Source organism: Rhynchophorus ferrugineus, unplaced genomic scaffold (genome assembly GCF_030347505.1).
Source record: "Rhynchophorus ferrugineus isolate W39M unplaced genomic scaffold, kcgeb_rfMv2 rfM6, whole genome shotgun sequence".
Taxonomy (NCBI): Eukaryota; Metazoa; Arthropoda; class Insecta; order Coleoptera; family Curculionidae; genus Rhynchophorus; species Rhynchophorus ferrugineus.
The window spans coordinates 19,108,911-19,125,887 of NW_027472585.1; the positions used below are offsets into that span (position 1 = coordinate 19,108,911).

At 33.6% G+C, this 16,977-nt stretch overlaps 1 protein-coding gene across 4 annotated transcripts in view; it reads left to right on the top strand.

Moving 5' to 3' along the window:
• The window catches only part of LOC143198416 (uncharacterized), a 58,458-nt gene that overhangs the window by 18,448 nt on the left and 23,033 nt on the right, over positions 1-16,977 (top strand). For 2 of the 4 annotated variants that reach the window (XM_076407601.1, XM_076407602.1), the window contains exons 2-3: positions 1,658-1,902; positions 1,967-2,176. In XM_076407601.1, coding sequence (XP_076263716.1) covers positions 1,730-1,902; positions 1,967-2,176 — 383 coding nt within the window. In that variant the 5' untranslated portion in view covers positions 1,658-1,729. Of the gene's footprint in view, positions 1-1,657; positions 1,903-1,966; positions 2,177-13,855; positions 14,152-16,977 lie in introns of those variants that run through there. The other 2 variants (XM_076407603.1, XM_076407605.1) reach the window with 2 other exon arrangements.

The following is a 16,977-nucleotide window of genomic DNA, read 5'->3' on the forward strand; positions in this document are numbered from 1 at the left end:
CCTCCAGCTTGGATAGGTTACACATAGCACATTGGCACGTTTATTTCAAAAATTTTACTGCCTCAAGTATTTCGAAAGATGCGCTTCTTAAAGTCATGTTATGTTACTTCAGCTCAGTTTGGAAGCTCATTCCGGTACCTTACCAGTTGTCCATAACAACTGTTAATGCCTACGTTGAACCATGTATCCATTTTTCGTCTCCAAATAATAATGCAAAAGGATCTGTCAATAAGGACAAAACTGTATCTATGTTAAACAATGGTCTTCCAAATTGTTATAGTCTTATTTAAGTATTTAAGCTTCTTCTGACATAGATCTATTTTACTCGAATCACTATATCGTGGAACACAACTCAGTTGTATAACCAAAATTATAAGAAATGCTACAGAAAATATTAAAACATTCTAGGAAAAATGTATATACCATTCTAGTACCTTAGAGTTGTCAGAATGACTCTCATCGACAACGCTACCGCCAATTTATGGTTCCAAAAAATTCTCTTCATATAAGTTATCTTGATAAACTTGATTTAATTATGTAAATGATATAGTACTTGTTTACTAAAATATATCTCTTAAAGATCATCTAGATCATGAGAGAAAATCTTTTTTTTTATGCGCACAACTATAATATTATCTACTACATGGGCGGAAAAGTCCCAAGCGTAACAAAGAAAACGCGTTTTTTTTCTTCAAAATTGGCGTTATTCATCAACATCATTTTTAATCATCTCCTTCAAGAGCCACACAATCATTCGAGTGCCTCTGTAACATTTCAATAGCACTTTCAACTTTTGTAGAACGATTTATTTTTTGCCTCAATATAGGCCTGTCACCAGTTGCTCAGATGACGATCGTTTTGATTCCGGAGTGAAGTGATGGATCCATGTTTCATCCATTATCACATATCGCCGCAAAATTTCAGATTATGCTTAAACACGATTAAACACTGCTCAGAATCATCAACACGTTCTGGTTATCGGTCAACAGTGAGCAAACGCAGCACCCACCTTGAACAGAGTTTTCTCATAGTTAAATAAATACTCATGCAATAGAAAACCAACACGTTCGTTTCGTCATATCTTTACGATGTTAGCTAACTCACGCAACTCAACAACTTCAAAAATATTCACCTCATCTTTCCATTGTGTTGTGCATCATCGCTGTCTCTACAACTATGTTTGGAGCGGAGTCCTTATCACACCTTTTTCAAGCCATTGCTTCGCTTGAACGATTTTATTTTATCAAGAAGCAGTGTAAAATGAAAACACGAAATTGTTTTTGATCCATTATTTGCAAAATAAGAAAAATAGTATTACTTTTAGCACAGTAACTCACAAACTTATGATTAGAATATCATGAAATGTTAACAGCTTTTTTCGAAGGTTGGTACTAACTGAAAAAGCGGTGAATGCAGTAAAACTAGCGCCATCTATGTGTTAGGCTCGGGACTGTTTAGCCCATGTATTATATAGATTAAATTTGATTACATATAATTGAAAGTCATTTCACTCATTGCATATGTTAATACAGATAATAATAACTAATTTAAAACCTGTTAACTCCACAAAGTCGATCAAACTCAACGAAAACGTTATATAAATTATACTACCACCAAAATGACGTCTAATCAACATTAAGCGTCGATGTTGTCGTAGGAATAGCATCAACTTCAGTGTTAGAGACTAAATCGTTGAAAACCAAATTTACCAAATGTCAAGGGGTCCATTATGCCTCAGTGCGCTGTAGTGGGTTGTAACAGTACCCACAGAAGGACGAAAGGTGGTTCCATAAAGTATCATCGTTTCCCCGGAGACTCCAACACCCGAAATCAGTGGTTGCAGGCCTGCGGCAAGACCCTGAACAATTGTTCGACGGCCAGAATCTGTTCCAGACACTTTAGGCGAGTCTCACTCATTTAACAGGATTGATCGATGTATATAACCTCAAATTTTCCGACTAAACAGCGCGTCCAGCTACGAGAGGGACGTCCAGCACGAGCTGCTCGGTCTGCCCACCAGGTGCCGGCTTAAACGCGGCGCTGTACCCGATCAGAACTTGCCCACTGATTTTCTGAAGGAGGAGAAACAGCCGGAGAGCGCCATCGCTATCCTGTTGGCGGTAGGATTGGTACCAGCTAAAGACACGAAAACCTCTGGCGGTGGTCTACCTCAAGAGTAAGTTTCTTGTAATAGGTTAAGTGCCCAAATTTTGATATACCATGTGTGCAACTCTACTTCCACCGTTCTGTCTAAGTGCTCGCGGCATTATTGAAAAAAAGTTTAAACATTGAAGGTTCGAAGTATTGTCCATCGATGGCATCTATCTTCTCCAAAATTTTGGACGTGATCGACGATCTTTTAAAACCATTTAAGAGTCGAACATATGTCTTGCATTATCATGGATATATGTACTGATCAGTCATTATTAAAACTTATCGATGGTCAGATGGACAAACCTGTCCAGAATTTGGCATATAAAGTATCACCGTTAATACAGATCACTAGAACATTAAGTTCAATTTAACCAAAAAGCACTGAAGCTTATAAAGTTGTTTTATTCATTACATCTTACATTAGATATACTTATCGTATGTATCCTCCAAAATAACTTATAAAGTGGCAAGTAATTAATCCAATCGAACAACAACAATTAAAAACAAACCATACAAAATAATGGAGCAGAGACACGAATATACCCTTGCAAAAAACAAAGAGTAAATAATTCAAACTGAACAAATGAAAAGACAAACAGAAGAGCTTACAGTAAACCAAGAAAGTCTCAAATAAGAATAACAGCTTTAATGCCGCTGATATAAACCATAATAAAAATATAGTAGTACTCATTATAGAAACACGGAAAGAAGAGTACATGCCATCAGGTTATCATGTAAGCCAAATGGTGATAAAAATAAAAAATACACAACAAAAATCCTGAAAATCCAAAGAAATAACAATGATAATAGACAGAAGACTACCATACTAATATTCGTAAAGGATAATCACTAAGTACTTTAATATGTAGGTTAAGCAATATAATATAAAAGACAGGCAAGGCAACTATAAAACAAATGTTGAAATGAAATTCGTTGATATTATATAAATGTTTAACTCAATCCAAAGCAACAACTAAACTCAAACTAAAACAAATGCAATAATGCAAGAAAAAGCTTTACAAATAATGATACCAGAATTACGAAAGAAATAGAACAGGAAATAATAGAAAACAATGCTCAAGCTCTTAAAAAAAACTAAATACACATACAATAGTAACATCAGGTAGTGGACAAAATGAGCAAAATTGAGCTTTTGAAGTTAACCTAGTCACAATAACTAAAAAAAGGTTATATAGTAGAAAAAATGATAGAGGAATAGCGCAAAAACTGGAAATCAGAATGAACAGATAGACATAGGCAAAACAGAAACAATCAGAGTTGGAAATAAACATAGTGATCAAGTGGTACCAGGAAATGGAGACAAAGGAGAACAAATAAAAAAGCCATTTTACGCATACAAAATATTGTTGAAAAGATATATCCAAACCCCTATAAGATTAAAAATAATATACAATGCACAAAAAAATATTAAGAACCTAATTAGGACCAAAACAATTAGAAGGAAAAGGAAAAGGAATTAGAGAAGGGTTAGAATAAAAAATTAAAAGAAGGTTGATTGGCTATAAGAATAAACGAGCTGATACTTCTTCATTGGGTGCTAACCGAATCATTCAATAGTGTAGTAAACTAAAACCAATAACTACAAGTATCAATATTACTGCCAACAATATATCATGAAGTATAAAATGAACTATTCAAAGTAACATCACACAAGAGCAGTGGGTGTCTAAAGATGTCCCATTGCAAATAACACATCTATAAAACCAATTTGATGAAACTAAATGATGTTATGTATTTGAAGATACTTTTGTTTGAAAGATCTAATACTTTCATATATTAAATGTTAATACGAAAGAATTACTAAGAGCAGCAGTAGATTAATCTTTAGTACTTATTATTTAAATTTAGGGTTCTTATTATATATATATATATATATATATATATATATATATATATATATATATATTTACTGCCTTAGTAGAGCTAAGTGTTGTCAGTTTGACACTTTAATTGGAAACTTGGCATTCTAGAAAAAAACCTTCTTCAGGCGACTTTAAAAATGCATCTTAGGAAAAAATAAGTAAATTAACACATACATTTTCGTACGATTGTTTTTCATAACTTGATCTATATTATGAAGACAACAGTATATCAATAAATTAATTCTTGTACGATGATAAAACGCTATCTTACGGCACTGAAAAAAACTGGTATAACGATTTGGTGAGAATCAATGTGATATTGAATGATAACTTAGCCACAAAATATATTTGTTCGTTTTTGATTTCGCATAATCTGACAAAGGCTCAGAAAATGTCTCTTAGTGTCAATTGGTGCAAAAAAAAGTAAAAAACGACTCTTAAAATGCCTCAAAAGTGACGAATCCTGCATATATACCAAACTCAACAAAAATTGCGCTGTACGACAATGACGTTAGAAGGACATAGAATGGTTAATTCTGAATGATAATCGATCATTTATTTGCCGGAACTCTAGAGAGAAATTCGGAAATATTCGAAGAAGGAACTAATCATTCTCTATCTCGACAATGCACTCACACTTTGGCTCAAACAATGGAATTTTTCACAACCAAAAATATCAAATTGTCATCCGCTGTATAGTTCTGATATGGTCGCCAATTTTCTACAGCTGAAGAAGAGATTTGAACGCATCCAAAAGCGTGTTTTATAGTTACATATTAGGCCTATAAATTAGTTTTAAAGTTTTCTTTTTAATTTGAAACTTTATTGTGAACAATCGGTACAATGTATTTTATTAATTGGGAAAAGGGTAGAGGCCCGAAACAAGCATCGGACAGCCGACGGGAACTACCAGATAAGGAACGCAGAGGGGATAGTCAACAAGAAAACCGTCACAAGGATCAACGCTTGGTCCGATACGGTAATTGACTATGGGGAAAGGGATACCCAGGATGGCAGCCAAGAGGAGACGAATGCTGGCGCGCAAGGAAGCGGCCAGCTAGAGATCAGGGAGAGAACACGATAGGGAACTAGCGAATAAAAAACGCAATAACGTCGCGACGGTACTGCACAGGCGCTCGCAGACCCGTCCGTGAACCGTTTCCGAAACTAACGTAGGAAAGACCAGCTCAGAGCTTTAACAAGCACCAGAGTCATAGACAAATGGTCTACATTTCAAATATATTTTATTCAACGTATTGTCCATCGATAGCCGCTTCTTCTTCCCATCTTTCAGGAAATTTTCGAATTCCATGTTAAAAGAGCGATGCATTTTTTGAGGCTATCCATTCATCGACTCATTTTTAGTAACTTCATAAGAAGTGGAGCGTTGTTCAGACATGTCACAATACGTATATCGAAATAGGTAGTAATCAGAAGAAACAAGTTCTGGAGATTGGCTGGTGTGTATCCTCATTCCCACGTTTTCATATATTTTCACTAATTTTTCAACAGATGAAGTGCGTTGTCATGCTGAAGAATAACATTGTTGTATCTTTGCTCCTATTCCGGCTGTTTTTCACGCAATGCTCGTCTCAGATGTAACAGTTGTAATCGAATTATATCCCCATTGATGGTTTCATTAGATTTAAACAGCTTATAGTATACCACACCAAGCTGATCCCACCAAATACAGAGCATTAGCTTGGAACCGTGGATATTCGGTTTTGCCATTGATATTGATGCATGACCAGGTAGTCCTCGTGCTTTTTTTGCTTTGGATTATCGTAATGAATCCACATTTCATCACCAGTAAAAATACGATGCAACAAACCTTTTTGATTTTGCCGCTGAAGCAGTATTTTCCAAACGCCTTTTAATGTATCTTGGCTTCGATTCATACGGCACAAAATATCCGAGCGATTGCAAATGGTTTGTTGTGCTTCCAACCATTCTGCATATTCTTCTTGGGTTTTACATCGATCATCAACGAGTAATGCCTTCAAAATCTTGTTTTTTTTTTTTTGGCCGACCAGAACGCTCTTTGTTTTCATTATTAAAATCGCCACTTTTAAAACGTAGAAATCAATATTACCATGTTGGTTGCCTTCAGAATCCTTTCTTCTTCAAATTGGCGTAAAAAGTATAACATCCCGCAAATGCGATTTACTCGCTACAAATTCAAACATATTCAAAGCATTAATACATTTTTTATTCAGACTTCAATGAAATGACACATACTAAAAAGTGAAGCCTGTCAGTGAGGCTTCAACATGAAATGCGGTTAAAATACAGTAACACAATCTGTTGTAAATCCTTTAAAATTAATGTATAGTTTATATGTAGGAATACATTGAAAACTGCATTGATTTTCAAGGAAATTATTTATAGGAAATTCAATTTAGATCATCAACATTTCTTTAATTCATTATTAAATGAATATAAATAACTAGAAATATAAAAATAGCTACCTTTTACGATTTAGATATACGTCTACACGGCGGAGTATTCATTGAAGTGATCTACGAGTAATAGAAGAAATATTCTTAGTGACTACTGGGCAGATTGTTATCAATATAAGAAGGTGAAGAAAATAGCAAATTGTAAAAACAATGTATTCTACCGAGACTTGGAGCAAGAACCAAAATTGGTGGAACTATTAGAATAGTGTCAACTTAGTACAGTTAGTAAAAAACTGTTAATGGTTCTTTCATTACCTGCTCAAGTAACAACAGAAAATAAGTACATTTAGATAATACTTAGATGTTTTAACAGCAAACATCAGTATTCAAAATACTTCAAGGAAGTACTGTCGTTTCTTATATAAAGAAAGATCAACAAACTTCATTATTTTTAACAGGCCATTAGAAACACGTAAAGTAAAATACACAGAAACAACTAGTAGGTTATCACTAAACGATCGACCGAACATGGTTGCCTTCAACAGTCTTTTTCTTCAAATTGACGTAAAAAGTTAAACTTCCCACAAACGCGATTTACTCGCTGCAAATTAAAATATATTCAAGGCATTGGAAAAATAATAATATAGTACTGACAAGTGAAGCCTGTGAGTGAGGATTCAACATGAGGTTATTTCCAGACCATCTGTTGTAAATTCTTTAACATTAATTTATAAGCCTGATATTATTCTACGAAATACTATGAATACATTAAAAACTGCATTGATTTTCATGGAATTAATTTTTAAAAACAGGAAATTCAATTTAGATAATCAATATTTCTTTTATTTCTTCCTAAATTAATATAAAATGACCAGAAATAAATAGCATCCCATTCTACAATATGGGTATACGTTTACACGACAGACCATTAATGTGTTACTTCTAGTTTGTGTACGAATAATAGAAGAAACATTTTTAGTAACCACTGGGCAATTTATTGACAATATAAGAATAAAAAAAGCAAATTATAAAAATAATGTATTTTACGGAGACCTGGAGTGAGATCCAAAATTAATGGAACTATTAAAATAGTGTCAATTTAGTACAGTTAGTAAAAAAGTGTTAATGGTTCTCTCATTACCTGCTCAAGTAACAATAGGAAATAAGTACATTTAGATAATACTTAGGTGTTTTAACAGCAAACAGTATTCAAAATACTTCAAGGAATTACTGTCGTTTCTTATATAAAGAAAGATGAACAAACTTCATTATTTTTAACAGGCCATCAGAAACACGTGAAGGAAAATAAACAACCGGTAGGTTATCACTAAACGATCGACCTACTTTTAACGAAAATAAAGACATTTTCCGCAGCGTAATAAAGCAGTAAACTTCGACCGTCGTGCAAGCCGTCCCACCCCCGAGAAAGCGACCGACCCTTCCGCCATCCACCTTCGACAAACGTCCTGCAGTTCCATCGGTCCCCTCCTGCCATTCCATGTATTTATGCTTTTTCATTTCGTTTTCATTATGGCAACGAGAGTCCCCCCTTTCCCCGTTTGCAGTTCGTTCGCCTTCAGGTCCGTGACCTCTGGCTAGCCGACCTATTTCCCATCGCGACGCGTTGAAGCGACGTTGCCACCTATACAGTTTTATACGAGGATACCAGAAATTCTAACATACTTTTGTTAGGCGAGATATTTTAATAAAAATATTGAATTAAGTTCTAATTATATTTCAATTAACTAATTAATTGTAAAAAATATTTTTAATAGTTATTTTATTAAAAGTTATATTATAATAGTGTAATAATTACTGTAATGTTGGGGTTTTCTATTAAAAAAAATTGCAATAATGAATTAATTTGTTTCTTTGACATGAGCTGGAATCATTTTATCAAAATTATTCAATACGCATAAGTTTAGTCAAATTGAGAGTAATTTTCTTTTCGTTTTTTATTCTATAATGTAATGGTATGTATTATCATTGTTTGTTACATTTATTTGACGTTTTAGATAGTTGTAATAAAAACTTATGGGATTATACTATAGTTCTGAAATAGTTTTGAAGGATTTTCAATAAATAAAATAATAGACTATATAGAGCATCAAGTAATTTTTTAATTACATTATTTAATCGATCGGATTTCGATCCATTTTAGCATGGTGCATTGATCTGAAGAAGTGGTAATCAGAAAACACTATGTCTGGTGAATACGTTGGGCGCGGTATAACTTTCCATTTGAGCTACAACCGTATACCCTTCACAACTCTTGCAACGTGTTACCGAGCGTTATCATAAAAGAGAATGACTTTGTGCCTGTTACTTGCCATTAATTGTATTTTTGGAACAATACGTCGTACGATTGACGTCGGCAGAAACGGTTTCATTACATTTCAGCAGCTCCACTAAACTGCACCTGCTGATATCACAATTAAGACTTTATGGTAACGAATCTTCAACTATGTGAATATGGATTGATGTTCCTGGACTAATCCATCACCTTTTGCGCTTTTCATCAGCAGTCACAGCACGCCTCAGGGAACTCTTCATATTCAATTAGCTCAAGTAGCTCTTATACCTTTCCCCTCGAATGTAAATATTTGGAAAGTGATTCATCTGAATCAAGCTGTCTGAAAATTATTTGACAATTTTAGCCGATATTTACGATTTTATTTATTTTTATTTTTTTCGTTCCTATAACCGCCAAAATAACCAATTTTAAATCATTGAAACCAAGGCTGACCGTTAGGATATCACGGAGCAGCATCTCCATTGGTTTGTTACCACTGTTACCACCAATAAATATCGGTGATCAAAATACGTGCAACTATCTAACACATTATACGTAATTGTATTCAATAGTAATTAGGTACATATGTAACATCCGTGAAAACTAACATCAACACATTTAAATGAGTAATATTTCATCCATCATATTATCCAGACACCAAAACAACACACCAAACTATTAAAATCATACATTACAACCAGAACAAGGAGAAACAGTCAAACAAGGAGAAACTTACTCTACAATAAAAGAAGCTAAAGCAGGTGTACCACAAGGAAGTGTACCGGGACCAATGCTTAATCTACTCTACACTTGTGATATACCACAAATGGAAAATATTACGATGGCTACATTTTCTGATGATACTGAGATTATAGCTGTCGGAGACAATAATGAAGAAGCCTCACGAAAATTACAACAGGCAAGTGACAATGTCAATAATTGGTCACAAGCTTGGAAAATAAGAATTAATGAAAGTAAATCTGTACATATGCAGTTCACCTATAAACAGACCGTACAAGCACCAATATCATTAAATAATACTATCATTCCATATAGCAACAAAGCTAAATATCTCGGAATGAATCTCGATGCAAAACTTCGCTGGAAGGAACATATAAGGAAGAAAAGAAAAGAACTGGAATTGAATATAGGAAAATGTACTGGCTAATTAGAAGAAAATCACAATTATCACTACATAATAAATTGATATTATATAAGCAAATACTGAAACCTATATGGACATACGGAGTTCAGTTATGGGGATGTTCTGCAAAGAGTAGCATAAATAAAATACAATTTTTTCAAAACAAAGTCCTGAGAGGTATTGTGGGTGCACCCAAATACTATAGGACTGATTACATACATCGAGGCCTTCAGATACCCACAGTCAGTCAAGAAATCAAGAGAATTGCAAGGGGGCATGAGGAAAGACTCCATTCTCATACGAATATTGAAATATTGCAACTTTTGGATACCACCAGAAGAGGACACAGACTCAAAAGAATCAAACCATCTGATCTTATGTAGTGTTGTGTAGTGAGGTACATATATTAAAAAATTTAGCAGTGACATGTATAAACATTATTTCACCAGAGACTGAGATAGGACCTATGGGTCCTCCTAGTTATATACCTAGATTTAAGTTATCATAAAGACAAATTGTATGCTAGACGGAAACGACTAGTAACAACGTATTAATTAAATAATCAAAAAAAATATTATCCAGACATTATCCCTTGCCATTATGAGATATATTCGATCGATGACATATATTTACTAAGAAATTCTACAGCTTTTAACCGAAAATCATTCGATTATTCACCTAAAAAACTTCTTTTTTATGCTACCTTTGCAAGTTATCTAGATCATCCTAACTGGGATTGTTGCTCACACTGGTCTAAAAATATATATGGTTAAACCTGCGGATATATTTTAAAAACCCAGGATTGTAGAAATTAAATTCATCCTATAGAACAAAAGAACTATAAATTAAATAATGTAAACTATCTAGACATTAATCGATTTTTCTACATTCATCATTCAAGAATGTTATTTCTTATATTTGCTTTACTTTTTAGATAGGTGTAAAAATGGTTCACTATTTATGTATAATAACAGTGAGTTAGTTGAACATAACAAGCCGTCTTAAAGACTGTCTAAATGGACCAATAAGTAATCCGAATATAATAACGAGTTAAACACGCAGAAAATGAAATAAGTTATATTAATTATGACTAAAATATTACTATTTTATATGCTATATAATTGGTTAGTTCTGCATACGCATTTCGATAATCTACGCCATTTTTTCATATCATTTGCTAATGCAACAAATCACAGTATCCATCATTCCAAAAATTAATTGAAATTAAAATATAAATAAAAATTATAATATATTCAAGATATAAAAACATAAACAAAATTACTAAGATAGGATAACTCTCAAAGGTCATATAGTGGAAGAGAATGTAAAATGTAACTAGTTATCTAGCACTGTTTGGTAGGATCTATTAAATTTATATATGTCAATATTAGTGTCATTGTTCCCAATGGTTATTAAAAAATATTATGTATAAGCATGTGCATTTAATAAGAATACTTATGGAATGGGTTGGAAATACTAAGGCTGTTGCGACAATAGTGTACATGCTTAGATTTACTTTATGGTAGTAGCTATGTTTTATGCTATTAGATCGCATACCTCAAATAATAAGTGCAGTAGATGACGAACCTAATTTTACGAGGGAAGGATCAGGACATCGTTAATCCGTTAATTGTCTTAAAATCTTGATAATTATAATTCCATTCTAATAAATGGTTTCTCAAAGAGAAACAATAGCGTTAGTTAAATTTACTTATCAACGAAATACGGGCATATAAACAATAAAAATGTCAAATGTAACCAAATGAAATTGAAATATTGTAATATATTAAGTTGAGTTTAAATAAAATTAAGTTTACAAATTCGAGTAAACTTTTGGACAAGACCAGATGAGAAAGACACTTAACATTAATTGATGCCCTGAACTCAGATTTTCAATCCGTGTGTCAAGATAGCTTCTAGTTTACAAGTTCACGCATGATGGCAGCACTGCGGCTATAACGGCTGACGACGTTGCGTTAAACATCATTTGGATCTTGTTTTTGTGCTGTCATTGTACTTCGGAACATGTACAAACTTAAAGACAACGTTGCAAAGGCGATTCAAAGTGTTTTTTTACGTTTGTGGATGTTATATGATCAGTAAACGTGAAAAAATTATAGTAAATTCCCTCAAAGATGCGCATTTGCAGTACTTTGGTTTTGGTCACACTGACAAGCCATGAGTACCGTTATTGTTTTATAACGCGTGCAGAACAAAGCTGTGCAAGGGGTCACTTGGTGAAAATGTATATTTTTTATTTTCTGTGAAGAGGATATTACTGAGGACGAGTGTCGTCGGTATAAATGAAATAAAAAATAGCACAATATATATATATATATATATATATATATATATATATATATATATATATATATATATATATATATTCTAACGTACAGTGTTGAAGCCAATTCTACCGGCTAGCAATGAAAGCGATTTCTTTACAAAAGAAAAATATTTAATTTATTGAGAAATATTTGTCGAACCTGATATTCGAAAACTAATGTTTGGCGCAAAGTTGTACTAAATGCCAAAAGCTGCATGGACATTGTTTCAAAGTGTTGTTCACAATTTTTTTTGTACTCACAAATCACCGGATTACAAGCACGTAATCGACAATTTGTTACAAAATTGCCACAAGATTGAGACTCGAATGTTTCTCAAAGTAGCGAAAATCGATAGGTGATACCAAGTATTTTGGGACGAAGGTATAGTGAGCGATTACTTTTGGACCTTAATGTGTGAAACAGATGCCAAGCAACCTCTATTCATTTCTGATTTATACTTTTTAATTCAATAAATGGCCGCTAGTAATCAAAAATTGTAAAATACTGACTTTATTGAATATTTGGAAAACTAGAACCAATTTAAAAAAACGGTCTGTTGATTTGGATTCAGTCCCCCAATTTACCTTTCGATTCCTCAGGTCCAAAACCCTGTATACTTATGTTAAGAATATCTTGAACACTAAGTTCCGATTATGGAGGACTAAATCCAAAGAAGTCCTCGGTGACGTGGCGACTCCACCGATGCGGACGAAACGAAAAATAATCGATATTAATCTTAACTATTTATTTATTATTTAATTTATTAACCAAAAAGATTAAATTTATTAACCAAAAAGAATAACATTTTATCTGGTCAGCGTGATTAAGAAAACCCATTATTTTTATGGAAAGTTCAAGAATTCATTTGCCCTAATTTAAAGAAAATAGCTCTTAAGTATTTGAAATTTGCTTCAGAAAGACTTTTTCCCAAAGTTGGCCTGAACTACTGCAGGAATGGAACTAATAGATAAAAGATAGAACTAATAGACTAAAGGGAAAAGACCGATCAAAGTTTTTTTTACAGAGTGTGCCCATAAAATATTGGGAATGTTTATTTAAATAACAATAAATACACTTCATAAATATAATAGACAGTTTTATTTGTAACCGAAAATATTGGTGTTTTTATATGTTTGTTTTTATACTTTTGATTATATGTCAACATCGATGTTTTTCTAATATCGATCATTCCTAATATATTCCAGATGTGAAAACATAAAGAAAATGACTAGGATAGGGCAATTTTCAAAGGTCACATAATGGCAGATTATGTAAAGTGTAACTAATTATCTAGCACTGTTTGGTAGCATATGTTAAATTTATATATATCAATATCAGTATCATCTGCATTTTATAAGAATACGTCAGGAATGAGTACTGAGACTGTTACAACAATATTGTGTATACTTGTATTATGAACAATTTAGGTTCTGATTACAGAGACCTAAATCGGGAAAATTCGGAAATAGTTTATCCGAAGAAGTCCTCGGTGCCGTCGCAATTGCACCGATGCGGATGGAACTAGAAAGTGAAACTTCTACTTTCGTCATCGAGCGACCGCACGAAGGTCATTTGGCAACGCCGCAAACCGTTTACGAGGCATGCACAATGTGCACGGGGCTTCGTTCCGCGAGCGGAGCTCTCCCACGTCGCCCGTAGTTGTATTTAGTGTAAACGCGAACGCGCCGTGGCCTGAGCGATACAGTGGTGTGTGTGTGTGTGGTAGTCGCGCACTCGCGCTTTTTTTCGCCGATATTTTGTTTTCGACGCGGTCTCTCTCTCTCGCACACACCCGAACAACAATAAACAGCAGTTAGTGCTGCATGCTAGTCAGCACGTGTTCGACAACGCGGCTCGTTCTTCTTCCAGCGCCTACCGGACCCACCTACCGTGCGCATGACCGAATTTAAAATCGCCAAAGACCAAGGGAATACAACGACGGCCTTCAAATGTAAGTCGGGAATAGTTCTGGGGAGAAAATCCCGATTTTTTCACGTTGATTGTGTCGTTTGCCGCCCCATCTTTCCAGCCTGCGCGACGTTAATATTAGAACGAGTGTCTTGGCATTCACCTTTATCTCACCGATATAGCCCGTGAGGTTAACAGTTACAGAATGTGTTCCAATTCGTTGTTTGTTGTCGGGGGACGTTGCGAAAGAATCCACCGTTCTAGGTTCGTCGTGTCTGTGAATATGTCACCAGGTCTGATACGGTATTCGTTATTTAACATCATTAGTTAAAGTTTGTTGATATTAAGTATATATACTGACTACAGTGATCAGGATTCCTCTCTAAAAGTATGATATGCATAAATATCACAAGTATCCAACCTGTACCTTCAAGGGCGAAGTTAACGATGACTTTTTTTATTTTAGTGTTAGGAACCTTAATCTTCAGTTAACAGTTACAGGATATGTTCCAATTTGTTATTTGTTGTCCGAGGATTACGAAAGAATCTATCGTTCTGTATTCGCTGTATGACTTCGTCCTATTGTGTCACTGAAAGTGTCACAAATCCATCAACGGTAACGCTTAAAACAGATACGGTATTCGTTATTCAACATCACTAATTAAATTTTACCGATATCAAATCTATATACAAACCACACTGATCAGGATTCGTCGCTAAAAGTATCAATGATCGAACTTTTGTATAAATATCACAAATATCCAGGCTGTAACTTCAATATCGAAGTTTTTCGCTTTTCTTTCAATATTAGGTCGATTCGAATGGTAAGTTAACTGTTACAGGATATTTTCCAATTCGTTATTTGTTGTCTGAGGATTACGAAAAAATCCAGCAAGTTGTATTCATTGTGTCAGTGAAAGTGCAACAAATAAATCAGTGGTAAAACTTAATACAGATAGGGTATTCATTATTCAACATCACTAGTTAAATTTTGCTGATGTAAAAACTATATACTGAACACAGTATTTAGAATTCATCTCTAAAAGTATCAATGATCTAACTTCTGTATAAATATCACAAATATCCAAGCTGTAATTTCAATATCGAAGTTTTTCGATTTTCTTTCAATATTAGGTCGATTCGAATTGTAAGTTAACTGTTACAGGATATTTTCCAATTCGTTATTTGTTGTCTGAGGATTACGAAAAAATCCAGCAAGTTGTATTCATTGTGTCAGTGAAAGTGCAACAAATAAATCAGTGGTAAAACTTAATACAGATAGGGTATTCATTATTCAACATCACTAGTTAAATTTTGCTGATGTAAAAACTATATACTGAACACAGTATTTAGAATTCATCTCTAAAAGTATCAATGATCTAATTGCTGTATAAATATCACAAATATCCAATCTGTACTTTGCATTGTGAACTTAAGATGACTGTTTTTCTTTCAGTGTTTGATTTGAACTTCAATAATCAGTTAACAGTTATAAAATGTGTACCAATTCGTTATTTGTTCTCAGAAGATTGCAAAAGAATCGATGGTTTTATGTTCGTTGTGTCAGTGAACACGTTAACGAAATCACCAAGGGTAATGCTTAGTACAGATACGCTACTCAAATTTAACGTCACCAGTTAAGTTTTGCTGATATCAAATCTATATACCGATCACAGTGATCAGGATTCATCTCTAAAAGTATCAATGATCTAACTGTTGTATAAATATCACAGATATCCAAGCTGTTATTTTCATATCGAAGTTTTTCACTTTTCTTACAATTTGGGTTCGAACCTCAATGGTAAGTGAACAGTTGCAGGATATTTTCCAATTCGTTATTTGTTGTCGGAGGATTACGAAAGAATCCAGCATGCTCCATTCGTTGTGTCAGTGAAAATGCCATAAATTAATCAGTGGCAATAGTTAATACAAATAGGGTATTCATTATTCAACATCACTGGTTAAATTTTGCTGATGTAAAAGCTATATACTGACCAAAGTGATCAGGATTCATCTCTAAAAGTATGAATGATCTAATTGCTGTATAAACTTTGCTGCACAAATATGTACTTTAATTGAAGAAGTTTTTGGTTATTCTATATATTATCTTATATATTATAGAATTCATCAGTGTATCAATGATATAACAGTGAAAGTGTTACAAATTCAGTAACGGAAATGCTTAATACATATACGGTATTCTTAATTCAGTTAAGAGTTCCAATTCGTTATTTGTTGTCCGAGAATTACCAAAGAATTCATCGTTCTGTATTCGTTGTGTCAATGAAAGTGTCACAAATCCATTAGCGCTAATATTTAATACAGATAATCTATTCATAATTCATCATCATTAAACTGAATTTGATTTTTACTGATATTAATTCTATATACTGACCGCAGTGATCAGGACTATCAATGATCTAATTATTGTATTTTTTTTACATCTTTATTAGATACGCTTAGTACAATCTTAATTTACAATTAATTTATTACTACTTTTCTTATGTCCTTGGATTAATTAACCAGCAAGACGAGTGCGAGAAAATACATCAATATATATTCCTCAATTATAAAATTATAATTATTTATTAATTATTAACCTATAGTTATAGTTTACACTAAATGTATACACTTTATATAAGTTCGTATGGTTTTGTTTGCTTCAATATCCTGACATCCTGCGCGCTGTCCAGCAGTTGTATTGCTTCCACGTTAGTATGATTTAGTAATCTTCTTTCGTGTTTCAAGGCGAAATCTTGGATAACTTCTCAAATCCATTTGATTTCCAGGTCATCGTGCAGTTCTTCGTTGGTTACATAGCGATAGACATTGGTAATCAATCGAAGAACCTTGTTTTGACAGCGTTGTA